The 26,432-nt window shown below is 48.2% G+C and overlaps 1 protein-coding gene across 4 annotated transcripts in view; it reads left to right on the top strand.

The window, feature by feature from the left end:
- Positions 1–26,432, top strand: part of MYLK (myosin light chain kinase) — a 276,708-nt gene that overhangs the window by 157,460 nt on the left and 92,816 nt on the right. For all 4 annotated transcript variants that reach the window (XM_007985581.3, XM_038003419.2, XM_007985580.3 and 1 more), the window contains 5 exons: positions 3,944–4,078; positions 7,654–7,806; positions 20,734–20,871; positions 21,724–21,921; positions 22,617–22,866. In XM_007985581.3, the coding sequence (XP_007983772.2) occupies positions 3,944–4,078; positions 7,654–7,806; positions 20,734–20,871; positions 21,724–21,921; positions 22,617–22,866 (874 nt within the window). The remainder of the gene's footprint in view (positions 1–3,943; positions 4,079–7,653; positions 7,807–20,733; positions 20,872–21,723; positions 21,922–22,616; positions 22,867–26,432) is intronic.

Raw genomic sequence — 26,432 nt, 5'->3', positions numbered from 1 at the left:
GTAGAGGTGGGGGTCTCACTATGTTGCCCAGGCTGGTCTCAAATTCCTAGACTTGAGTGATCCTCCCACTTCAACCTCCCAAAGTACTAGGATTATAGGCATGAGCCTCTGCACTCAGCCTGTTTTCCATTTTTTCATTATAGCCATTCACAATCATCTGACTATGATTTTTTTTTTTTTGAAACAAGGTCTTACTCTGTTGCCCAGGCTGGAGTGCAGTGGCATGATAATAGCTCATTGCAGCCTCAACATCCCAGTCTCAAGTGATCCTTACCACCTCAGCCTCCTGGGTAACTGGGACCACAGGCACGTGCCGCCATAGTCAACTAATTTTGTTTATTTTTGTAGATACAAGGTCTCACTATTTGCCCAGGCTGGTCTTGAACTCCTCGCTCAAGCAGTCCTCCCACTTTAGCCTCCTAAAGTGCTGGGTTTACAGGCATGAGCCACCACACCTAGCCTGACTGCAATTTTGATTTGCATTTCTCTGATGACTAGTTATTTTGAGTATCATTTCATATACTTATTGGACATTTGCATATCTCCTTCAGAGAAATGCCTATTCAAATACTTTACCCATGTTTTAATTGGGTCATTTACTTTTTTATTGTTGAGTTGCAGGAGTTCTTTATATATTCTGGATACAAGTCATTTACCAGACATGATTTACAGTAATCCTCTCTCATTCTGTAAAGGCTGGATTATTTGTCATGTGTGGCCACAGAAGTCCCTGCTTAGTTAGTTTAGCTAATTGATTGAATGGAGAGTTCCTTTAACACCTTGAACTAATATGTTTCCCTGCCTTTGCCAAGGGGCTCTGTGTGTGTGTTACACCCATCTTCAGTGCTCTGGCCAGCAGTTTACAGGTCTGCTTTAGCTTTTACTTTCTGCTTGCACCAAAGCTCCAAGTCAGCCAAAGGTGAGACAAGAGGGCCTTCTTACATCTTCCCTGGGCAGGCTCACAGCCCTGCACATCCATGTGGGCTTCTCAGTTCTCAGGAATCTGTCAGAGTTTTTCAAAGTCCTGGACATCTCATTCCCCAGTTTTTCCTTTTAAGTTTTTTGATCAGACTCTTGTTAGCCCCAAATGATATTGCTGTCTCAAGTAGCTGTAATATTAAACAATTGTTACTGATTGTTTTTAACAAACACCCTGGAGATGGGGCCATCCACACAGAGTAAACTCTGAGTCAGGTTAAAGACAACCCTGAAAATGGAGCTATTGAAGGAGCTGCCAGACAGGGCAAATAGTGACCATTTTCTTAGGGATGGGGTTTTTCAGGAGCTCTGAACCCATCCTACCTCTTGCTAAGTGGCTGATTTTCACAAGTACCATAGGTACTGTTGGTTTTCAGAGTTACCCCAGAGCTAGGGCAAGGGGGACAAGAGTGAGAAAGCACATGGCTTGCTGTTCTTACCAAGATTCAGCTGTATGTTTTGTTTTTGTTGTTGTTGTTGTTTGTTTTTTGGGGTGTGGAGGGGCAGGGTACTGTTGTTTGGGGTTTTTTGTTGTTGTTTATTGTTTTTACTTTTTAGAGACAGAGTCTTGCTCTGTCACCCAGACTGGAGTGCAATGGCATGATCACAGCTTGCTACAGCCTCAAACTCTTGGACTCAAGCAATCCTCCTGCCTCAACCTACTAAGTGAGACTACAGGCACATGCCATCATGCCTGGCTAATATTTTAATTTTATATTTTTGGTAGAGACAAGAGTCTTGCTGTTTCCAAGGCTGTTTTCAAACTTGTGGCTCGAGCAATCCTTCTGCCTTGGCCTCCCAAAGTGCTGATATGAAAGACGTGAGCCACCACACCTGGATGTTTGTTTCTAATGAATGCTCTCAGAATGTTGCAAGCCTGTGGTTAATTTCTGGCATTCTGAAACCACTGCTTTTGACTCTTTTTGCCAGTATTGTTGTGCTTTTATGGAGGAGTAGGTCTTCAGAGGTCTTTACTCTGCCATTCTACATCCTGTCTTCTTGATGAAGACACTCGCTTTTCTAAAACTTCTCCAGTTCCTAAACATCCTAGTTAATTCTTGGCAGATGAGTTTACCATGAAGCAGGTCATCTGATGGGTGTTCTTTTAGCTACCCCTACAGACTTCTCTCTTTCTGTTTTCCTACACTGCAGAATACCTGTCTGTTTCCCTTCCCAAGACTTCTCTTTCTATCCTTTCCCATCTTCACAGGGATCTGATCTAACAATGATTTACTCCTCCACCACTTCTTCAATCTTTCCCCTTCCCTTGTTGAGAGACCTATTTTTTCTCCCTACAAGCATGCTCTAGTTGTCCCTATGCTGAAAAAGAAAAGAAAATCTTCCTTCCACTTGAGAGCCCCTCGAGCTCCTACTCTATCCCTACTCTCTCTTTCATCCCTAGACTATGTTTACTGCAAGTGGAGTCTCTATGTGCAGCTTTTACTTGATAGTAAAAGCTAACACTCACTGAGGATGTGCTATGCTAGGTTTTGTGCTAAATGCTGTACCTGAATTGTTTCACTTAGTTATCCCAACAATCTTATAAGAAAATCATACCCATTTTCTAGATGAGAATACTGATCTTTAGTAAGGTTAAATGACTTGTCCAAGTTCACATGCCTTGTAAAAGAGAATATATTTCTAACCCAAATTGACCTTGCATGAAAGCCTATATCCTTTTTGATAACTCCTAAAGGCATTTCTCTAATGAGGGAGTTCAACACTGGCCAAGGGAAAGGGTGGAGAGGGTGCCTCCCCACCTCCTCCAGGTGGTCTGTCTGACCCTTCCTCAGTGCCAGGCCTGTCCAGGTACACCATCACTCTGTCTTGCCACTGCCCTCCCATCGCCTACCCTCCCCTAGGATCTGGAGGAGAAAGTGCAACTGTACAGTCAGAGCTGGCTGTAAAACCTGGCTTCAGCATCGAGTTCAACTATGGGAAATTAGTAACTTCATCTGTAAAATGAACTCAAGAGAACAACCTAATGGCATTGTCACAATCACATCTTGAAAAGTACCTGGCACATAGTAGGCCCTCAAATTTTATTAGTTTTCTTGCCCATAAACCCCTGCAGTATAATATGGCATTTCCTCTCATCTCTGTATTGAATAGGCTGTCTTGAAAAGCACCATTGATATATCTTCTAAGCACCAAATCCAGTTCCACCTTTTCTCAGCTATCAGCCACCTTGACACATGTACAGCATGTTCTGGTTGTCATAGAAGAGATTATTCCTATTGCTCTTAATTAAGGTCCCCAAACTAGAAAATGTCCCCTAAGTCACTGATGTAGAAGGCTTTTGGAAAGTTCAGCTCAGCAGTTCTCAACCAGAATGTGCATTCAAACTACACACAGGCACCATTAGTGCACATCCCCAGGTCCCTGGCAGCTCTGAGCCCTGACCTAGACGGGCTCAGACTGTGCTTAGAAAACTGGAGCACGTGTGAGTCCTTTGATTCAGTTCTGGAATTGGAAAAAAATCATCGTAATAATTTAAAATGGAAATGTCCTCACCTGTAAGCCTGTGGCTTATACAAGTAAAAAGATACAAGATTGTATAATCACTGATGGGACATATTAAAGAAGATAAGAGACACTAGAAAGTAGAGTAGGACCGACAAGGCAGAAGGAGCTCTCCGGAGGCTCGAGGGTAGCAAAAGCCAAGGCCAAACAGGAGGCACCTGGATCACAGAGGCAAGAAGGCTCCAGGTTCCAAGCACCCCAGGGCTAGGGTGTTTTGTGACTATGAAAAAGCCCCTGCTGGTGACTCTGCTTCAGGCTCCAGGTCCCTACACCACTGGCGCTGCCTGTTTCCTAAGTGTGAAGAGAGATAAGGCAAAGGCAGGCTGCCGAGGGTACCCAGGTGTCCAGGACAGTGAGGCGTGCCTGGGAGGCTGGGGTGACTGCAGGCATCACCAGAGCAGGCAAGCTGTGATCTGAGCTGACCTGTCCTTTTCCCTCACAGGGCTTGCTGTGATGGAGGTGGCCCCCTCCTTCTCCAGTGTCCTGAAGGACTGCACCGTCATTGAGGGCCAGGATTTTGTGCTGCAGTGCTCCGTACGGGGAACTCCAGTGCCCCAGATCACTTGGCTGCTGAATGGTGAGTGCCCCCTGCTCCAGCTCTCTGCTCCCATCCCCTGGGCCCTTTGGCCGTGCCTGAATTCTCACTTCTCCCTCTGAGCCATTTATGCCTTGGACATCCCGGTGCTATGAGAAGGAAGCACAGGGCACAGAGAGAGCATGGGCACTGGGATCCTGGTCCCGACTGACTGAGGAAGTTACTACTCCTGTCTGAGGCTTGAGTTCTCCATCTGCATGGTGGGAATCATATCGTTGTGAAATTAAGTTAGATCATTTCTATAAAGTGGATAATGAGATGCCTGACACATAGGGGCACGAGCAGTTGGATTTCTTTTCATATGGCCAAACTCATAATGGGCCCTCAATTAATGTTTCTTGAGTCAATAAATGAACAAATAAAGTAACAAACTAATGAACCACTCCCGAAGTCCCTTGAGTGATCTCACCTTTTATTTAGTGGCAGGTGGTTCTGGCCTCACAGACCAGTTATCCTTTTAAAGTGATAGTCCTATAGAGACTCGCCAACTCTTTTTTTGTCAAGTAAGGTCCTTTAAAAAATCATTTGCTGTATATTATCACCCTTTTCTTTTTAAAGGACCATTTAATTTCAACAGTGTGGGAGAACTCTGACTTAAAAAGACTGAGAACAGTCCATTAAATTGATGAGATGGATCCCCCGGGAGGGTGAAAGAGGCCCTGCTGAGAGTCAGGAGACACAGGCACCGTTCACTGCTGAGTGGTCTAAGTGACCTTGGACACCTCACCCCTCAGGGTACCAGCTTCTTTATCTATCAGAAGATAGGTTGGAACAGAAGGTTTGGGATCTCAGCTCACTCTCACATCTAATAGAATAGGCTCCTTAAGAGAGCAGTGGGCCAGGTGCGGTGGCTCACGCCTGTAATCCCAGCACTTTGGGAGGCTGAGGTGGGTGGATTACCTGAGGTCAGGAGTTCAAGAGCAGCCTGGCCAACATGATGAAACCCCATCTCTACTAAAAATATAAAACTTAGCCACACATGATGCCAGGTGCCTGTAATCCCAGCTACCCCGGAGGCTGAGGCAGGAGAATCACTTGAACCCAGGAGCCAGAGGTTGCAGTGAGCCGAGATTATACCATTGTACTCCAGCCTGGGTGACAAGAGCAAAATTCCATCTCAAATAAATAAGAGAGAGAGAGAGAGAGCAAACAGTGGCCCCCAGCACCTATGCACCAAATAGTCCCCAGTTGTGTCTGCGTCATTGATGTATTGCCTGCGAACCTTCCTTGTTGGTGTAGTTCGCTCAGGCTTTGCTAGATGCTATCTTTAGTGAGTGAGAGGAAGTGCCATCTAGTCTTCCTACTTGTAGTCTTCTTGGGTAGGTAAGTGAGAACTGAGATCTGCCTTCCCTCCCAGCCCTCACAGCAAAGGACAGAAGTCCTATTGGATCAAGGAGGCAGCCTCCTTGTGGCTGGAATGCAATATGGGCATTAAGGACTAGTAACAGAGTCTAATATCAACAAGCATTTTCTATTAAGGGCCAGGTAGTAGCTATTTTCAGCTTTTCAGGCCATACAGCAGCCTCTTTAACAACTCTCAACTCTGCTGTTGTGGTATAAAAGCAGCCACAGGAGGCTGGGCGCAGTGGCTCACTCCTGTAATCCCAGCACTCTGGGAGACTGAGGCAGGTGGATTGCCTGAGCTCAGGAGTTTAAGACCAGCCTGGCCAACATAGCGAAACTGTCTCTACAAAAAAAAAAAAAAAAAAAAAAAATGCAAAACTTAGCCAGGGTTAGCAAAACTTAGCCGCTGCACTCCAGCCTGGGTAATAAGAGTGAGACCCTATCTCAAAAAATAAAAGAAAAACATTACGTAAGCCATAGACAGTATGTGAAAGAATGAATGTGGCTATGTTGCAGTAAAACTTTATGGATACTGAAATGTGAATTTCACATAATTTTTACATGTCATGAAATATATTCCCTTTATTTTTTCCGGCCATTTAAAATATGTAAAAACTATTCTTAGCTTGCAGGCGCTACAAAAACAAGCTGCAGTTCGGATTCGGCCCAGGAACCGTAGCTTGCTGTCTCCTAGTTTACATCACTCAAAACTGTGTTCTCAGCGACTCTTAGCGTTTCCACACCCATTCCACTAGAGGGCGATCATGCTCAAGTTGGGTTTCCTTGGCTTCTCTGGTTTAACCCAGCCTCCGAGCTGGGAGAGCCTAATGTCTCCCAATTCTGATGTGCCCTGAGCCAACAGCTCCTTTCTGGGGCCTCCACCCCATCCTATTTTTGTGGGGCCACAGTGAGTTACATTCCAGTTAAAGGAGAGCTCTCAAAAGGCTTGTCAGCACATGTTGGGACAGCAGAGACATATTGGCGGCAGTCAGAGAATGCACTCGTATTGTCAAGGAAGAGAGGTTTGGAGGGTACCATTGTGACAAAAAATAAAAACAAAGAGCAGTGCTCACTTCTCTCAGTGGCAGGATCCAGGCCCCTGCCTTTCCCAGCCCTCAGCCTCACTTTTATGAAATGCAGGAGGTTGAGAGGAATCCTTCCCTCTGGTCCTATGGTGTGCTAGCCGATCTCTTTGCCAAACTGTCATGGAGACACGAAGTGTTGCTATGTGCAGAAGAAAACACTGCATTGCAGGGAGACAACTTCTTTGTGTCCTTTCTCCCTCCCCTACTGGCCGCCCCCGATTTTATGAAGTGCAAACCAGGACCCTGGGGCCTGGCAAGGGAAGAAACTGACAGTTGCTTCCTATATGGCAGCTGGACACATTCCTGCTCGGAGGCCAGACTCTTCAGTAATGAGATTTTTTTTTTTTCCTGGAAATGAAAAGTCACATCCCAGAATGATAAACTCCCCGAAACATAGAGCATTAAGGAAACCACTGAAGCTCATTGCATGCACTCCTGTCTCCACGCAGGACTTTATGTGACCTGGAACATGTCACATGGAAGGGACTCTGGAAAAAAGGAACCGAGTCATTTTTAGTTCCCTATATTTACCTTTTCTGTGAACCCTAAAATACACCTAATTGCATAGAATAAATGCACCTAACTGCAGCATTGGGATGCAGAATTGCTTTTTGATAAATATCTACAGTGGAAAATGGAATCCTTATTTCTGGAGACATCCAGAGCTGGGCACCCCATGTTCAGCCAAGGAAAGCTCTGTTTTGCCTGAGGCTGGGCTATGGGCCAGATGACCCCATCAGATTCTCTCCAGGCTCAGAATTCTGTGAAGTTGAGGATGTGGATTTGGAGACTGTTTAACACAGAATGCCCAAAACTGTGTCCTTTTCCCCCCTACATTCTTAATTCTTCCGGATTCTCCCTTCCCAGTCCCTCCAGGCCCCGTCTTCCTCCTCCACCACACAATTACTCCCTTTCCTTCATCTCCTTAGCCCCTGGCTCTTTCTCCAGCCCATAAGCCTCTGTCCTGCTGGCTGGAGATGTGCGTGGTACATTATTAGCCTTCAATGGATCTGAGCAAGCATGACAAGCCTCAGCATCATGACAGCAGCAGCCCTGATGAGGATGGGGCTACTCCCATGCCTACTGCCAGTGCTGCCTGGCCTGAACCTTCCTGTGCTTCCTCCACAGGACAGCCCATCCAGTACGCTCACTCCACCTGCGAGGCTGGCGTGGCTGAGCTCCACATCCAGGATGCCCTGCCAGAGGACCATGGCACCTACACCTGCCTGGCTGAGAATGCCTTGGGGCAGGTGTCCTGCAGCGCCCGGGTCACCGTCCATGGTAGGAGCCTCCGGGCACTCGGGTAGAAGCACCTTTCCTGCAGACATTTCTGCTTTGGAGGAAGGGCACATTTGTAGAAAATGGTATCATGAGCCAAAATCTAGGGAGCAGAGGTGCACATGGCACTTCTTTACACCATTACCAGCGGCAGCTGCTGTAACAGAGGAGTGGCTGCTGCAGCCTCTTAGGGGCAGAGGAGAGGTTCCTTAAAAAGTGCTGCACCTGAAGGTAGGAAATGAGGGAGATGACCTCTAGGAGTTCACAGTGACAAGGGTCTGCCATCAGAGGTGGGCTTTTCCTCACCGCCTCACTCCACTGGGGCCACGGAAAGATATGGGGGAAAGAGATGAGGACTCCCTTAGCTCCAGAAGCTCCAGGTCTGGTCAGAAGAAAACCTCACACACTACAGAAAGACTTGGGAGAGCACTCACATATTCCCTGAGCAGACAGTGGCCTCACCAGTGACCCCTTGCATGCTGGGGGACCCTGGGTCACAGTGTGCATATTGAGGCTTCCAGAGGGCCACAGGTTGTCCCCTTTCTGCCCCCCTTCTACTCACGGGCCCAGGCTTGTTTTTACACTCAGCAGCCTAGTCTCCAGTAATCTGATTATCATGGTCATCCATTCATCAGCCAAGCACTTAGTCCCCAGGAACTGCAGGGAGCCACAGACTCAAGACAGATCTGTCTGGGCTGTGGTATCAGCAGGCCTGGTGACAGTTCCCACAGAAGTGCTTCTTGGGTCCGGGGCTTTCAGGTAAGCCTGATCCCACCCTCACCCTGAGCCTATGCCCCCCACTTCTGTGCATGACTGGGTCCTCTGGTGCTAGCACGGGGTACAGCGTGACTGGCCTCCCAGCAGACAAGCAGGAGAATACATCTCTGCATTCCCCAGGGCTCAGGCCTGTCAGGAACATCTCCGTATTGTATGAGTAGCCACTGCCTGGGAGGCTGGCTGCAGGAGGAAGTTTCGCAGAAAAGGGAAGGAACATTTGTGGCTTACCATGTTAAATATTTTCACCTCACCCCTATTCTCTCACTGAGACCTCAGTAGCCTAGGGGACAAGGATGCTGTCCTGATTTCAGACAGAAGGCTCTGGATGTCTCAGAAAGTTAATGTAACTTGCCTAAGCGCATCATACTAGTTTGCAAAACTGGCGCCTGGAGCCAACAGCCTGTGACTTTAAAGCCTGTGCTCATTCCTATGCCCTGACCTTTTTCAGAGGGCACATCCCCTGGCTCGAAGGGGAAGACTGGCCACTGTGGGCTGGGCAATGTCAGTCCCTTAGGGACGAAGGAACTGGCACTGGTGCAGAATGTGGCAGACGCTAGCTCCATGAAGCTCTCTGCCGGGAGTGGGCACGCTCCCTGGGTGCTCTGACTGAAGAGGTGCCTCCGCATGGAGTTGTTACTGGGAAACTGGTCCACCCCTTCCTTCCAGGAAACCCACCACACTGGGCTCAGAGCCCAGCTCTGGCCTCTGGGAATGTGCCAGCCAGATTCTGGTTTACACACTTACCCATTTATCCTCATAGTTCTAACTTCATAACTCATTGGGAGCCAGGTGGGGAGCTCAGGAAATTGTGATAATGAGACTTCAGAGGAAACCTGAAGTGCTGAGAGCCTTGTCTCTGAGGGCCAGGGAGCAGGACTCACCTTCCACCTGGGGAATCTTCTTGGAGGCCAGCGTGGCCCAACCCCAGAGTCTAGTAAGGAGCAGCAAGAGTCAGAATGCTACACGTAGGGCCGCGTGGCTTAGCCCTCTGTTTTCTGAGACTCTCCCTCCACAGCCGCAGCCAAGGACTAATCCAGTGTCTGTCCTGGCTTGCCTGTGTTTAGATTGGATTAGAGAGACCCAGCTGAGCTAAGAGTAGCCCGGAGGTGGGAGTCCCAGGCGAAGGATCAAGAACTCTGTAGGGCCTTCCTCCGGACTCCCGGGCCTGTGGGGGCTGGGGCCTGAAGGTTCACCACCCATCAAAAAAATAAAAAAAATATAGCACAGAGAGGTCTCAGGCAAAAACTCTGCCAAGGAAGTTTGGATTTGCTCTGAGAAGAGGCCTGCATGACAGAACTCCCTCCCAGTGTGGGGGATGTACTGGACTGTAAAGACCAGACAGGCTCAGATACCATAAATGGTGAATAAGACTGAGGACGCAGCCGCACACTCAGGCCCGGCAGCGTTTGGGCTCTCTCGGCACAGGATTGGAGCAGGGTGAGCCTGGCACAGCGACACTCCTGGCACAGTGCCCTGAGACACTCAGGAGGCTCGGGGCTGCTCCCTGCACTGTCCTCCGCTGTGGAGTTTTTCTGACTTGATTGGCAGCCCTGTTGGCTCTGGGTCCTGGACAGCATGGGCTGGGGGAGACGATCGCTGTGGAGGTGCTTCTTCCCTACTGCACTGACTGCTGCTCCACCTCTCCCTTAGCTGCCCAGGTCCAGCCCTCTCTTGCCCTTAGTGTGGCACCGGGCCATGGTGGGGAGCACGGATGTGGAGCCAGCAGCCTGGGTATGAGTCCTGCTCTGCCACTTTCTAGCCCTGCACCCTGGCGTTAGTTAGCATACCCGACCTCACCTTCCTCTTGTGTGAAATGGAGATGCTGACAGTCGCAGTACTGTGAGGATTAAGTGAATGAATGTGCAAAGTATCCCCAGAGCATAGGTTAGCACATACCCTCCATAGGTATGTGCTGTGGTTATGATTGTCCAGCAGAGCCCACCTTTAAACAAGGTACAGCCCTTACAAATGCCAAGACTGAGGAGAGCTTTTCCCAGAGGGTCCACTTTGCCACAGTATTGTTTGTTTGTTTGGCCAGGGAAAGAGCATCAGAGAATCAGAGGAGGGAGGTGTCCAGCCAGACACAAGCCATAGACACACATGCCTGCTTCCAAGGGCTCTGGCCACAAGGTGGCGCCATGCAGCAACACATGTCCCTCCCGTTGTCTTCTCTTGGGGGTGATTGAGGGGCAGCTCTGCTGGAAGCAAGCTTATTCTGAGAGCTCAGCAGATACTGTGCCAAAGGCCGGATGCAGGGGCTCTTTCTCACCTCTCGCCTTTTGCTGAGATTTTGGAATCATCAAGATTGCTGTTGCAGCCTTCAGACACAATTTCTGCGGCCAGCCCTTCATGCTTTCTCTGCCTCCCCTCGTCAGTGACTCTCTTCTCCAAATCCCGCAAACCCCCACAAATGTCACTTTCTCTGGGAAGTCTACCCTAATCACCCCAGAATGCTGTCCCTGAACACCGCGTGCTTCTAGTATTACATTTACTTATCAACAAGTCTTTACTGCGTGCCTGTGTTGATCAGTGCCAGGCATTGTTCTGGGGAAACTGCAGTAGACAGGACAGCTGAGGGCCCTGCCTGCAGGGGGCTTACATTCTGATGGGGATGCGGGCAGCAATCAGCACCTGGCCTCATTTTAAATGCTGGCACCTGCTGTTAACATGAGCAGGTCACAAAGGAATAATTATCAAGAGAAAAAGCCAGTGAGCAGGGTGTGTGAATCAAGGGGGTGAGAGGGTGCATCTTTAGTGCTATGAGGAAGGAAGCCTCAGAGGCGTCTATGGCCTGGGGAAAGAGAGCTGCAGGCGGGCAGTATAGCAAGTGCAAGGCCCTGAGTTGGGAGCAGGATTGGCTCGTTTCAGAGCAGCAAGACGGCAGCCTCTGGCTGCAGTAAAGTAGATGGGGAAGTGTGATAGAAAGTGAGTTCAGAAAGGCGGGGGCACACCATGCAGGGCCTCTGGAGGTGAGGAGAAAGCATTTTACTCCGGGAAAATTCACTTTCATTTTACTCTACTTGCTTGTTTAATTATCTTCCTCTCCAGACTGTAAGCTCCCTGCAGGGAGGGACCGTGTCACACTGTGTGTAGAGCCAGGGCTGCCATGGGAGCAGGCATTCCCAAGATGGACGAGAGCACAGAGGTTGCTGAACCTCCCCTGCAGTGCAGGGAGTCATTCCCTAGAATTCCTCGCTTTTCTGGGGGCTCAGTGCCCATTAGGGTGTGCAGGAAATCTGCAAATTACCTTTAAGAGTCCCTCAACAGAGCTGGGTGCAGTGGCTCACGCCTGTAATCCCAGCACTTTGGGAGGCCAAGGCAGGTGGATCACTTGAGCCGAGGAGTTCGAGACCACCTTAGGCAACATGGTGACACACCATCTCCACAAAACATACAAAAATTAGCCAGGCGTGGTGGCTCATGCTTCTGGTCCCAGCTACTCAGAAGGCTGAGGCAGGAGGATTGCTTGAGCCTGCAAGGTCGAGGCTGATCGCACCACTGGACTTCAGCCTGGATGACAGAGCAAGACCCTGTCTCAAAAAAAAAAGAGTCCCTCAACAAATATTCCTTCTTTTCCCAACACAGGCCAGGGAAAAAAATTCCCCGATGATTAACCAAGCAATGAATGTCCTTCCTCCTGACCCAGCATGAGTCTAAAAGATGATTAATTCAAATCCCTGCAGAGCCCAGGAAGATCTGAAATACAGTATAGATTTCACAGTATTTGGACTGAGTCATTGCTGGGGGCTTCCTTGGGCTAGAATATTTAAAATGTTTTTCCCCCTGGAGTATCTCTGTCAAGGTTAAAATTCTTAAGTGTCTAGATTTACTAATAGCCTGCTAGTTGTGCCCATTTTGACATAGTGTCTCAGCCTAATGGTTTGTTTATTTAACTGAAGGCCTGGTGGGCCTGTTAAAGGCATCTAAGGACATAAAATGTGGGTAAGTTAAAAAGATAAAAAGATGATCTCTAGAACAGATAATAAAATATAACAAACATATTTATTATAGTATTTGTTTTGATGCAGAACTTTTAATGAAGACAACAGGCACCAGTGAAGTCAGCATTTGCTTGGCAATAAGTAGAGGCACAGTTTGTTTTCAGATTAATACCAGGCACTCTGCGGGGCAGCCTGGAGCCACCTCCTTTGTCTTCCCCGGTTATGCACAGGTACTTTGGACACTATACAATCTGTCCAGTTGACATAAGGTATGGACCCTGACCTCCTTAAGCTTAAAAACACTGACAACTTTTTTTTTTTTTTTTGAGATGGAGTCTCGCTCTGTCGCCCAGGCTAGAGTGCAGTGGCGAGATCTTGGCTCACTGCAAACTCTGCCTCCCGGGTTCACGCCATTCTCCTGCCTCAGCCTCCCGAGTAGCTGGAACTACAGGCACCCGCCACCACACCCGGCTAGTTTTTTGTATTTTTAGTACAGATGGAGTTTCACCGTGTTAGCCAGGATGGTCTCGATCTCCTGACCTCATGATCCACCCGCCTCGGCCTCCCTAAGTGCTGGGATTACAGGCGTGAGCCACTGCACCCAGCTGACAACTTCTTAAATACTTATATTGGCTACAGATAAATATATTGAAGTAGAATAAATACGAGTTTTAACTTGCCTTTTTTATATATGTTAAGAAGCTTAGTTTATTCAAAACATCTGTCCACAAGCTTTTAACTCTAAGAAGGCAAGCAATTAATTACATGTTAAAATTTATAACCAATATTTTCATTTTGTGTAGATTGAGTACAGAAATAGGTTTGTGTACCACGTGGGTTCTTTGTGTTACAGAAAGACTTCTGAGCATATACGTGTATGTTTGTGCCCATACCATAGAACTTGAGCCTCATTTGACTAATAGGGCCCTTATAGAGCTTTATAACTCTCCACCTCCACAGCCCACAGTTAGTCATAATTACATCGAGTCCCAGATCAACAATGCTAGCAGAATCGCAGCATTGAGCTCCTAGTGGCAAAACGCGACCCATGTGATGACAGTGGAACTGGAGTGTGGTTTCCAGGCCCGCACTGGGAGGGAGCAGTGGGTGGTTTGGAGGCCATACCTTTATGTTTAGAGTGTGATTATAACTTCTAAGACAGTGAAAAGGCTGTGGTTGCAGTGATCCTTGCTTCCCAGCTAGCAACCCTATCATTACTGGTCAGAGATCTTTTTTGGGATATTATACGTCATGGTTCCTTTCATTCTTTTCCTCGCACACTTCTCTTCCCATTTGCTTCTTAAGTTCTGGGAGGAAGAGAGGCCAAAAGAGAACAAGGCTATGGGAGGAAAAATCCTTTTTATGCCACAAAGTAGCCATTTTGCTGACTTCAAGAAGGTTCTGTGTGGTTAGGAGACAGCTTTTTGTTTAAGGGGAATTCAGATGCCTTGGGGATTTACAGCTTGTACAAACCCCCTGGAAATGGGAAGGGGCTGCGTGGCGGCGTGTCAGCAGCGAGAATGTAACTCCTCTGATGAATCCTCCAGAGTTAACAATCCTGGAATTTAGAGAAAGGAGGAGGCTGGTGGTGATCCCTGGACCATGCTAGATTTTGAACTCCAAATAAAGGAAGGTGGGGGAACTATGCTTCCACGGTGCCCCCTCAATCGGTGATCTATTGAATTTCCATAGTATAACGGGGTTTGGAGTGAATCAGAATTGCTGTTGGAATGGTATTTTGCATTGTAATAACTAAGGAATATAGCTCATGTTCACAGCCTGAGGGAAATATTTGGTAGATCCAAGATTAAGGCAAATGTGCATTGAATGCAAATTTGGATCCAGGAGCATGGGGCTTCAGAAAGTAGCAAGTTGACTAGCAAATGTTGGCAGATAGAAAAAAACACTTATAAGGAGAAATTCAGAATTCAGTTGTTTTTCCTGCTAAAACCATAGAAAGAAAAGGAAGGGCCATGGAGGAAAGACAGAAGAATTACTGTAGTGTGGAAGGAGATGCCAGATCGTGACCAGCCCCCAGGACAAAGGCAGCAGTGGGTTCCTAGCGTCAGGTCCCAGAGGAGCTAAAGGCCTCGCTCCTGGTGCTGGGTTTGAAGAACAGGCTTTACTGGTTATTTTATGAGAAGAATTAGTGCAAGACATAATAAACTGCTCCTGTTTTGTGGGTGTCTAACTCTTCCTCTAAATAAGAGCTTCCCAAAATGCCATGTTGGGTATCAATTTATATTAGCGTTTTTAAAGTAAAACCACTATCAATTTGTTTTTAAGAAGGAATTGTTTCGATAGGAAAAGTCTAATTGGCTAGAAAAACTGGCTTGTTTTATTTAATTCTCATAACAACTCCACTTGACACGTCCAGATTCACTTCACAGATGAAGAAAGTGATGCTCAGGAGGTGATGGCAGCTGCCGGCAGTAGCCCAGCCCATCAGCGGCAGCACCAGGTCCCCGCCCGCTTCGGCCCATGTGCTTTCTGCTTGGCTGCTCTGGGGTCCTGATAGGTCATTTGTTTGATGCTTTTGCTTCACCAGAGCGATCATTTCATGTTTAGTTTCATGACTAGGAACTGTCTTCAAAAACTTCTAATGAGTCAAAAACAGCCAAAATGGCAAGGGTGGAAAACTCCATGGGTCCATAGAATCATGAAGTGGGGAGTGCGTGTATCTGTCTCTGTCTCTCATTCTCTCCCCTTCCTTTGCTTCCCTTTCTCCCCGCTCTCTTCCTCACGGTCCCTCTCTTTTTCTTTTTCTGCTCTCTCACTGTTCTTCCCTTTCTCCCATTCTTGCTCTTTCTTAAGTCCTATTAACAGCTTTGTCTATATGGCATCATTTTTACTTGTCAGCAATCTGCTTTGGCTTATTCTTAGTCATTGTCTTTCCCGTTGGAGGACGGCCCAATCAATCTTTTTCCATTCTGTCAAAATGGGACAGTAGCAGTTTAATGACTGAGTCCGTGAGTGAATTAGCTAATACCAAGTAACAGAGCAACAGATAAATGCACTTTAGGTCCCTAATCTTAGGCAAGGAAAGTGAGGAGACTCAGCCATTTCTGCACTCCAGGAAGAAGGCCCTCTCTGGGCTCAGTCTCAGCAGAGCACCGGGAAGCACAGCTGTGGGAAAACCCAGGGTATATTTAGTATGGCCCCATTTGAGCTGGGCAAGTCTGTCACTGGGTCCCGGCAAAGCATCCCTTGCTATTTGTGTGCCATGGCCAGTGTGTGTCCTCCCAAGACGAAGAAGGCTCGGGCTCTCTGAGACAACCTTGTCACTGGGGGCCTTTTGCCTTAGACCCTGGTCCTTAAACCAGGATGCTGCTAGAAGGAGGCCGAAGGACAAGCAGAGAGGAGTGACTCCCAGCATAATGGATAGCTTGGGACACGAATGGTAATGATGACACAAAGCTCCTCGCAGAATTGGGATCTGCCCCTGCTCCCAGGACAATCAAGGGAAAGCACCCAGTCCAGGACCCCGCCAGCAGCACCCCCTCCTCGGGGGGCATCGCAGCCCCAGGACCTTAGGACAGGCGAGCTTCTTTCTCTGAGTCCCAGCTCCCTCCACTGTAAAACAGACACAATCTGCCCAATACTTCCGAGATGTTGAGGATAACACTGAATGAGCTGTGAGCATCTTCTGGAATCCTGGAGCGCTGGGCTTTATAAGGAATCATCATCACGTGAAAGTTCTGGTTTGAGGGGCGCTTCTCATTGTAGTTCTTATCAGGTTGAATTTCCACAACCGAAGGAGTCAGTTGGGTTGGAAAAGTTAGAAAACATTGATTTTTATACTTCTTGTGTGCCATGTGTTGTTCTAGCTGTTTTACATGTTATTTTTTAATCATCTAAAACCCTGCAATATTACCATGCATTAGACTGATGATGTAGACATCATACTTTTCAGTATTATGTTACCATCAGTTTAGAGGAGAGAACACTGAGGCTTCCTTTGGGAAGCTTGCTTCAGATCACACAGCCAGGGCCATGCGTTGAGAATGCCAGTTTCCATCTGTCCCTTCGTATCTTATCTAAGTCCACATAAGAGTGAGCATAGGCCGGGCGCGGTGGCTCAAGCCTGTAATCCCAGCACTTAGGGAGGCCGAGACGGGTGGATCACGAGGTCAGGAGATCGAGACCATCCTGGCTAACACGGTGAAACCCCGTCTCTACTAAAAATACAAAAAACTAGCCGGGCGAGGTGGCGGGCGCCTGTAGTCCCAGCTACTCCGGAGGCTGAGGCAGGAGAATGGCGTGAACCCGGGAGGCGGAGCTTGCAGTGAGCTGAGATCCGGCCACTGCACTCCAGCCCGGGCTACAGAGCAAGACTCCGTCTCAAAAAAAAAAATAAAAATAAAAATAAAAAAAAAAAAAAAAAAAAGAGTGAGCATAAACTGATAGAGTCTAGAGGCCAGAGATGAGCCAGAATAATTTGTTTGGCTTTGGAATGAATTGAAATACACACACACACACACACACACACACACACACACGTGTTGCCCTTTTCACCTGGCTTGTCTCTGTTCTGCTTTAGTTTTTCTCAGTTGCCAGGGATCTAGGATGTGGGTCAGCTGACAGTGTGTTTGTCCTGGAGCAGTCACCATGGGCACCATTGGAGGAGACTGGTTCCCTTTGAAGAGATGCCTATGTAACATCCCGGCCTTGTCGTCGGAAGGCCTGGGCATGAGCTCTGGGTCTGCCCACACTGTCCCCATGACGTTAGCCAAGTCACTTCCCCTTAGTGAAGTCTCTCCTGGTCTCTACACCAGTACAGTGGAGTGGCGAGTTGGAATTGGGTCCCATCTTGCTGGTCTGAGAACAGGCTTGTTCTGAACATTCATTCCCAATCATTTCCATCTTCCCTTCATTCTTGCTGTAGGGCCTTAGGGAACAAAACACAGGGCCAGAGGCAATGAGTGACACCAGAACTAAATGTCTGCCGATCAGCCAGTTCCTCCCAAGTTCACTCACTCATCTCCTGGAGGGGGTGCAACGAAAGCTTGTCCTCAATTTACTTTGAGATATATCCCTTGATATATTTAAGCAATGCATTTGTATTCCTAACAGTATTTGCCTCAGGTCATATAAAAATGAGTCCATAACCCTTGGGTGAGGCCCAGACTCCATTGGTTCTTTGGCTGCTGATAAACCCATCACGTAATTGAGCCCAAGTGGATAAATGTGAGTCAGCTCTCATGCCAGCCTCATACAAATGTTCTCATTGATAATGAATGGTTGTATAAAGTATTTTTACCTATTATCTCTTTAAAACTACCCAAAGTCCTGTGATGATACCATGACTCCCCCTAGAGACCAATGAGGAAGTGGGGCTTCAGACGAGGCAGACTAGCCTGAGGCCGGGATCCCCTCCACAGCTGCCGGTGGAACCAGTGAGCTGCCTGGTGGGAGGCAGCTGCCAGGCCACCCTTTCATGCATACTTCTGAACTCCCAGGGGAGGGAGGGACAGATAGGCTTTTAGTCCCCAATGGCTGAGACCCACAGGGTGACTTGGCTTTGCCAAACCCCTACACCAGGAAACAGGGGCTGTGGGAAGAACCCAGAGAAGGTGGGGTTGAAGAGGAGACTGCCACAGGCTTGAAGGGGAGTACGCTGGAGTTGGTGAGGTTCCCGTAGCATCTAGGAATTTGAGCCCATCTGCACGAAGCTCTGTACGGCTGGGGACTCGCTGAGATTGCAGAGGCAGGAACAGGGAGTGCTGTGGAAAGACAAAAACATTTTGTATTTGAGCCTTCTCAGTCTGTGCGAGACAGGAAATTCCTCAACTCTCCCGAGGCAGCCAGCTTTCCTGACTGCTGCAGCCTAGTGAGAGAAACAAGACAGATCTATCCTTCTCCAATCATGTGTCCCCCAAGCCCACTCCCAGAGCCTCCGCCAAGGCCCCTGGCAGCCCTCCGTCAAAGGCTGCGATGCTGAGTCAGGAGCACCGGAGAACAGCAGGGGCCTGAGAGCCCCATCTTCCAAGGGTGCCGTCGGGGGTTACCTGCTTTCACACTCAGGCTCCATGCCCTTCAATTGCACCTGCTTTGGGGGAAGTTTTCCTCCAGCCTCTTGGGCCTTCCCAGTCTCTCCCTATCCAGGTTCCCAGAGGCTGGGCTAGGAGAGTTCTACAGTAGGCCTGCTTTCATTTTCAGTGTCAACAGATAAAAATTCAGTGGCAACTTTGGAGGTGAGACCTGCCCAGATACATTACATACCCTGGAAACCTCCCCTATAACTCTGCTTCTTGAAGAAGGTCTAGTATTTGTGGTCTTGTGTTGATAAGAACCCAAAATGCCAGCGACCCTTTTCCCAGAAACTTAGGGTTTAAGTTAGAGATATCCTAACCCTCCCCTTCTCAACAGCTGCACCTGCCTAAAACAAAAACAAAAAACGCTAAAATGGCATTGCTGAGATTCAAGCTGCCTGGCTCACAGGACCAAGGGAGAGACCAGAGGCTGGGCAGCCATGGCTTGTCCTGCACCAGGATTGTCCTCTGTGAGAGGTGGACAGCAGGGCCAGCCACTCTGCAGCCCCCTCCCCTTCAGCTCCTGTGAGGCGGAGATTCTAAGAATGAGGAAAGGCTGTTCACCCACCTCCACAAGAAACTGAATGCGAGTGAGGGGCCAGGCCTCTCACCCTCCTTGACTTGACGACACACTCCCTCTCTCAAATAAATTGATTTTTTCTCCCAGTTTTTATTGAGGTATTATCGATGTACAATAAACTACATAGACTTAAGGTGTTCAATTTGATAAGTTTTGCCATATGCACACACATGAAACCTTTGCCATGATTTTTTAAAGTGAGCTTCTCATTGCCCCCAAATGTTTCCTCATGCCCCTTTATAATCCAACCCCCCGTCCCCTGCCCCATGCCACTCCTGATCTGCTTTCTGTCACTGGACTTTGCATTTTCTAGAATTTTATATAAATGGAGTCATCCAATATGTACTCACTCTTTGTCTGGCTTCCTTTTTTTGTTTGTTTGTTTTTGTTTTTGAGACAGAGTCTTGCTCTGTCTCCCAGGCTGGAGTGCAGTGGTGTGGTCATGACTCACTGCAGCCTCAACCTTCCAGGCTCAAGTGATCTCCCACCTCAGCCCCCCGAGTAGCTGGGACTACAGCTTGGTGTCTGTCATTCAACGTAATTATTGTGCGATTCATCCCTGTTGTGGTACCCTCAGTAGTTCATTCTTTTTTGTTGCTGAGTAATATTCCATTGTGTAGATATATCACAATTTGTTTGTTTACTCACCTGTCGATGGACATTTGGGTCATTTCTAGTTTGCAGCTATTTTGAATGAAGCTGCTCTGAATGCTTGTGTACAAGACTTTGTATGGATATGTGCTTGCATTTCTCTCACGGACATACCCAGGAGTGGCATGACTAGATCCTAAGGGAAGTGTATGTTTAACTTTTTAAGAAACTGCCAAACTGTTTTCAGGAGGTTCTGTACCACCTGCCACACGTATGAGAGTTGCAAGTTCCTCCACATCCTTGTCAAGACCAATTCCTGGGATGTGATGTCTTTTTATTTTTAGCCGTTCTAATGAATGTAGTGTCTTTGGCTTTCATGAGGTGCTTAAAACCTCCTAGGATGGGAATGGAGCACCATATAATTATAGAAAATGATAGAGAAGCTCTTCAGTTCTGTCTTATGAGAGAGAGCAAGATGTATTGTTAAATTAAAAAGATGTCAATTATTTTGTATCACGTGCTTTCATTTACTTTTTTAAGAAGAAAATAAATGCCTGTTTGCTTCTATATGTTACACACGCAGATCATCTCTGGCAAGATGAACAAGAAACAGAAAACTCGCTGCCTCTGAGGAGAGATGACTTGTGGCCGGAGGATGGGGTGGGAGGGAGACTTTCCATACTCTTTGGTACCTTTTGAATTTTGTACCATGTGAGCGTATCATTTATTTGAAAAAATAAATAAAATGTTTTAAAAACTCACAAACTTATAAAAGCTCATTGTTCATTCTTGGCTATCAGGCAAGAACATCGTCATTGCCAAGCAGAGAAATGGGAGGCATCTTGTTCCTAATGATCTCTAGGAACTCCAAACACTCTTTATCTGTTAGCTGCCAGTTTCTGGTGGGAACCTGAGCATCAGCACCGTCGTGTACCAATTGGTCATTCAGTCTGTGTTTGTTGAATGAATGCATGAATGTTCACCCCACGTTCTGTTTTCTGCCACACAGAAAAGAAGAGTAGCGGGAAGAGCGAGTACCTTCTGCCTGTGGCCCCCAGCAAACCCACTGCACCCATCTTCCTGCAGGGCCTCTCTGATCTCAAAGTCATGGATGGAAGCCAGGTCACTATGACAGTCCAAGTGTCAGGTCTGTCTCTGCAGCTGTCTCTCAGGGATTCACATGAAAATTGGTTGCGATGAGTATTGCTCTCTGAGGACCCGCTCACATCATTGATCACCAGAAAATCAGATGGGACCATCAAACGATGGACTCAAAGAAATGGAGACTCTTGTCCTCCCTTTTCTGCCTTCTCTGGGTAGGATTTTCTGGATTCATGATTAAATGGTCCAGAGGAAGAGGATGGCCATATAGCTAGAGCAGTAAGAGATTAATTTGAAGACATAACGTGGCCAGTGTAGCTGGAAGGTAATTTGAAGACTGGTACAAAACCAGATTATGGGCTGGGCATGGTGGCTCACGCCTGTAATCCCAGCACTTTGGGAGGCCGAGGCAGATCATGAGGTCAGTAAGTTGAGACTGTCCTGGCTGACACGGTGAAATCCCGTCTCTACTAAAAAATCCAAAAAATTAGCTGGGTGTGGTGGCAGGCACCTGTAGTCCCAGCTACTTGGGAGGCTGAGGCAGGAGAATGGCGTGAACCCAGAAGGCAGAGCTTGCAGTGAGCTGAGATTGTGCCACTGCATTCCAGCCTGGGCGACAGAGTGAGACTCCGTCTCAAAAAAAAAAAAAAAAAAAAAAAAATTGTGAGAACTTCCCACATCTCAGAAGATGTTCTCAGTTGCTCTATTCAAATGTTAAGGTCCTCCCGACAAACCCACGAGGTAGATCCTGTTCGAATTCCTATTTTACTGATGGGGAAGTGGAAGCATAGAGAATTGTTGGAGTGTTTCATCCAACATCACTGTATTAAGTGCAGAGTTGCTGCATGGCCGGGGAGGACCTCCCTGACCAATCCCCCTTCCCCTCCTCCTGGTTCAGGGAATCCACCCCCTGAGGTCATCTGGCTGCACAATGGGAATGAGATCCAAGAGTCAGAGGACTTCCACTTTGAACAGAGAGGCACTCAGCACAGCCTTTGTATCCAGGAAGTGTTCCCGGAGGACACGGGCACATACACCTGCGAGGCCTGGAACAGCGCCGGAGAGGTCCGCACCCAGGCCGTGCTCACGGTACAAGGTGAGGCTGACCCACTCAGAGCGAGTGGGAAGGAGGAGCTGTTGCAGCCTCTCCAGAAGTGATTTGGAGGCAAGGAAACCACATGAGGCTACTTTGTTCCCACTGTGGGCCGTCTGCTGCCTCAGTCCTACCCCAGCCCCGGAGGCCAGCTCCCTGTCCAACATCACAAGCTCTGACTGAGTGGGGCTGCCCTTCCCAGCTTTCTGAAGTCTCTGCCCTCTCTGAGTTACTGGTGCCAAAGTGCATAGAGTACTAAGAGGGAAATCTGTAATATACTTAACAATTTGGCAGTAATAACTTTTGAGGTGAGTTATGGGCTTAACAGGGTCCTTGCCATTAGACAACAATATTTAAGAGGAGAGACAAGTTAAGCACACATAAAGTGAGTGACAACTCTTAATCACACACATTGGATGCAGATCATTAGCACCTGGCTTGGTGCCCCTGTGCCTTCTGGGCTACCTCCCCTTACTTTGGATATACAGTCATGCTCATATTATCCTCTGAGAATGTATCCGAGATGGATGTGCAACGAGAAGGGTGTGCTGCATTTGTGTGTCCAATCACAGTGATTTTGGACAAGCTGTTACTTGGGTGACATGCTATCTTCCCACCCTTCACCACCATGGAGAATTGAGTGGAGACTGCCTGCTGAGGGGTCTCCCTGTTTAGCTCTGCCCTTTGCCAACTTCCAGAGCCTCACGATGGCACCCAGCCCTGGTTCATCAGTAAGCCTCGCTCGGTGACAGCCTCCCTGGGCCAGAGTGTCCTCATCTCCTGCGCCATAGCTGGTGACCCCTTTCCTACCGTGCACTGGCTCCGAGATGGCAAAGCCCTCTCCAAAGACACTGGCCACTACGAGGTGCTTCAGAATGAGGACGTGTTCACCCTGGTTCTAAAGAAGGTGCAGCCCTGGCATGCCGGCCGGTATGAGATCCTGCTCAAGTGAGTCTGCATGTCCGGCCAGCCTCCCTTAACCCTTCCCTCCAAATTCCTAGCTCCCCTAACCTGGGTCTGGGCAGCCAGAAGAAGCACAAACCAATGTGGGACTTGGACTTCCAGGTAAAGCAAGTGCAGGCTTGGTGCTGCTCACAAGCTTTTGCTTCTTCCACTTCAGTAGAGCAAGTGTTCATTAGAACCTTCCCTTTTGAGCTCAGTTCCCCAGAATCCTGTCTTGTCGCATCCTTGTTCCCCCATTATGTGGCCTATGGTGAGTATGAAGGAAGGAGGAATGGATTAAGTTGGAAAAGCAGGGGGAGAGAGGGAACGCATTTGTTATCTATTGCCGTGTAACAAATTACCCTGAAACTTAGGAGCTTGAGACGTTTATCATCTCCCAGCTGGGAATTTGGAAGCAGCTTGGCTGGATGATTTTGAAGTTTCAGTCAGGATGTCGGCAGGGGCTGCAGTCTCGGAGGCTTGACTGACACTGGAGGACCCGCTTCCAAGGCTCACTCCCGTGACTGTGGCAGGAGGCTTAGCTCCTCACTGGCTGCTGGCAGGAGGCCTCAGCTCCTCACTGGCTGTTGGTGGGAGGACTCAGTTCCTTGCCTTGTGGACCTCTCCGTGGGGCTGCTTGAGTGTCTTTACGGTATGGCAGCTGGCTTCCCCAGAGCTAGTGATCGAAGAGGGAGCCCAGGTCGGAGCTTGCAGTGTCTTTTAAGACCTACCCTTGGAAGCCACACACCATCACTTCCAACTTTGTTAGAAGTGAGTCACTAAGTACAGTCCATACTCAAGAGGAGGTAAATTCAGTTCCACCTCTTGGAGAGAAGAATTTGCAGACATTTTAAAACTGCCACAAGGAGGTTACCTTTCCCCATTACTTTTTTCTCTCCTTTTCAAGGTCTTGCTAGGTTACGTGGGCTGGTCAGCTCCATAAGGCACACTGCTACATGTCCAGGCCTAGAACAGTGGTGAGCCCATAGTCCACATTGGACTAATGAATAATCTAATGAATAGTCTAATGAATAATCATATTCATTAGATGAATATGATTCAGAAGTGCTCTTTTACCTGGAAAATGCTCTGTCTCTTACAATCCTGTGCCAGCCCTGGATTGAGGGAGACAGAATGCCTTCTGTGGGTCCTGGGGTTCGTGTAAGCATCAAAGAAGAGCATTTGTCTGCACCTAACCTACAAATAGGAGGCCGTACCACATCCTGAGGATGGTTAGACCTGTCCTGGCCCGGGTGCCTGACCACTTTGCAAGGGGCTTTCTCTCCTGTACTTTATCATCTCCCCATACTGAGCCCATCATGTTCACAGCTCTGAGCTACAAATAGGCTCTAGAGCTAAATGCCAAGGCCACTGCAAAACCCAATATGTACCCCATCCCCTTAGGTCCTTTGTGACCATGTGCTTTATACCTGTATCAGTTATCTTTTGCTGCAAAACAAACCACCCCAATACTTAATAACTATTAAAAATAGCTACTTTTTAAAAAACAGTTTTATTATTTCTTAAGAGTCTTTGGATCTCCTATAAAGTTCTGCTGATTTAGGCAAGGCTAATCTCAGCTGAGCTCAATGACATGCCTGTTGCAGTCAGCTGATGGGATGCTTGTGGGCTGCTGGTCACCCTACTGTTATTAGCAGTCCACTCAGAACGCATCAACTGCCTTTGCCTTATGCTTGAACTAGTTATTACCAGGAACTAGTTATTACCAGGAAGGCCACTCTGCCCCCAAAATGGGGAGAAGGTACACGCTTACTCCCTAGGTCAGTACAAAGAATGAAAACCGGTGATGTGTAAAAATACCTGCTGATGATCTTGTCTGTATAGAAGAAGAAGCACTTTGAGATAATACTTATGTTACTCCAGCCAGACATCCTAGAGGAGATGAGCTTGTTTTGGGATTTTGATGGAAAAGGAGGGCTGAGTCTTGGCAAATGTGATAAGGCTTAGCTGTTGAGTAGGCCGAGCAAGAAAGGGTGGGGTGGAGGCAGAGCCAAGCAAAGGGCTGTGGGAAGTTTGCCAGGCCAGAGAGGAGGCGTGCACCAGGAGGTCGGCAGGCAGACTGTCTGGGGCCAGCTGGGGACAGTCATAAAATTTAGACTCTCCCAGCTGGAAGGGGCCTCAGAAGTTATCTAGCCTCATCATCATTTAATAATGGGGGAAACTGAGATCTCAGGGTTATGGATTTGCTCGTGGCCACCCAAAGGCAAGTAACAGAGCCCAAGTTCAAGCCCTCATCTTTTGACTGAAATCAGATGCTCTTCCATTCCTTATGGCTCTGCATGGAGAGTTTCTCCCAAGTGCACAGGGAACTGGAAGGACCTGGGAAACCACACGAGAGCCTCCACCTGTGCAACTTTTGCCTCTTTTTCTTCCCCAAAGTCCAACCTCTTCATTCCTTTCAGAGGCCACTGCCCTGGCCTTGACTTTGTCCCCACCTAAGAAGAAGCAAGTCCGTGGAGAGTTTCCTAAGCGTACGTGGCAGGCCTGCCAGAGACCTTGCTCCTTCAGCGACTTGGACCCAGGGCAGGGTGCCTTTCGAGGGGAACGACTGGATGGCTGGGAGGAAGCCAGGGGTCCGGTGTGCAGAGGCAGAGGGCTGGGCAGATCCTGCCTGTCCCTGCTAGGTTTGTGAGGCAGGTATGGGTGGGTAGTTCCTGCCTCTCTTCCCTTCCTAGCTCTTGTCTACTGAACCAAAAGGGAAATGACAAAACGTCAGCTCAAAATTCCAGCTGGAATACTTGAAACACTTGATACTTGCCAGGAAATTAGTTTTTTTTTTTTTTTTTTTTCCCGAGACGGAGTCTCGCTCTGTTGCCCAGGCTGGAGTGCAGTGGTGCGATCTTGACTCATTGCAAGCTCCACCTCCTGGGTTCATGCCACTCTCCTGCCTCAGCCTCCCGAGTAGCTGGTACTACAGGCGCCTGCCACCACGCCCGGCTAATTTTTTGTATTTTTAGTAGAGACAAGGTTTCACCGTGTTAGCCAGGATGGTCTTGATCTCCTGATCTCATGATCCGCCTGCCTCGGCCTCCCAAAGTGCTGGGATTACAGGTGTGAGCCCCCGCGCCTGGTCGAAATTAGTTCTTTAAACTGATTTTTCCATATAAAACCCATCCAAGAGGTAGACGATTCAGGGTGGGACAGGATCCAAGGCTTTGTAACCAGTGGGACTCTTATTCAGGGCTTTGTTAGCGAGGCAAAAGGACTCTGTTTGTCTGTGAAAGTTTCAGTATGTAGGATGACAGCCCTGTATGCTCTGTGGCAGCTCCTGGGATGCGGCCTCATCTTCAGCCCCAGCCCTGATTTTGTAACTGGGTGTGTGCAGTTGTCGAAGATGGCCCCAAAACCCTGTTCCAGCAGCTTAGGTGATCGGACGTGTGGGTCCCACGCAGGAGGCCACTATGAACTTTGCAGGCTGCAAATGAACCCACGGTTTGTCTTTAAGGCCCAGCAGAGATTTCAGTGTATGGCTGTAGGAATGGTTACCACCAGATCACCCCACCACCGGATGTTCCCCTTAATGGGTCAGCCTTGGTATCCCAAGTCCTCCA

Source organism: Chlorocebus sabaeus, chromosome 22, assembly GCF_047675955.1.
Source record: "Chlorocebus sabaeus isolate Y175 chromosome 22, mChlSab1.0.hap1, whole genome shotgun sequence".
NCBI lineage: Eukaryota > Metazoa > Chordata > Mammalia > Primates > Cercopithecidae > Chlorocebus > Chlorocebus sabaeus.
This window is presented reverse-complemented; position numbering and strand designations above follow the sequence as displayed.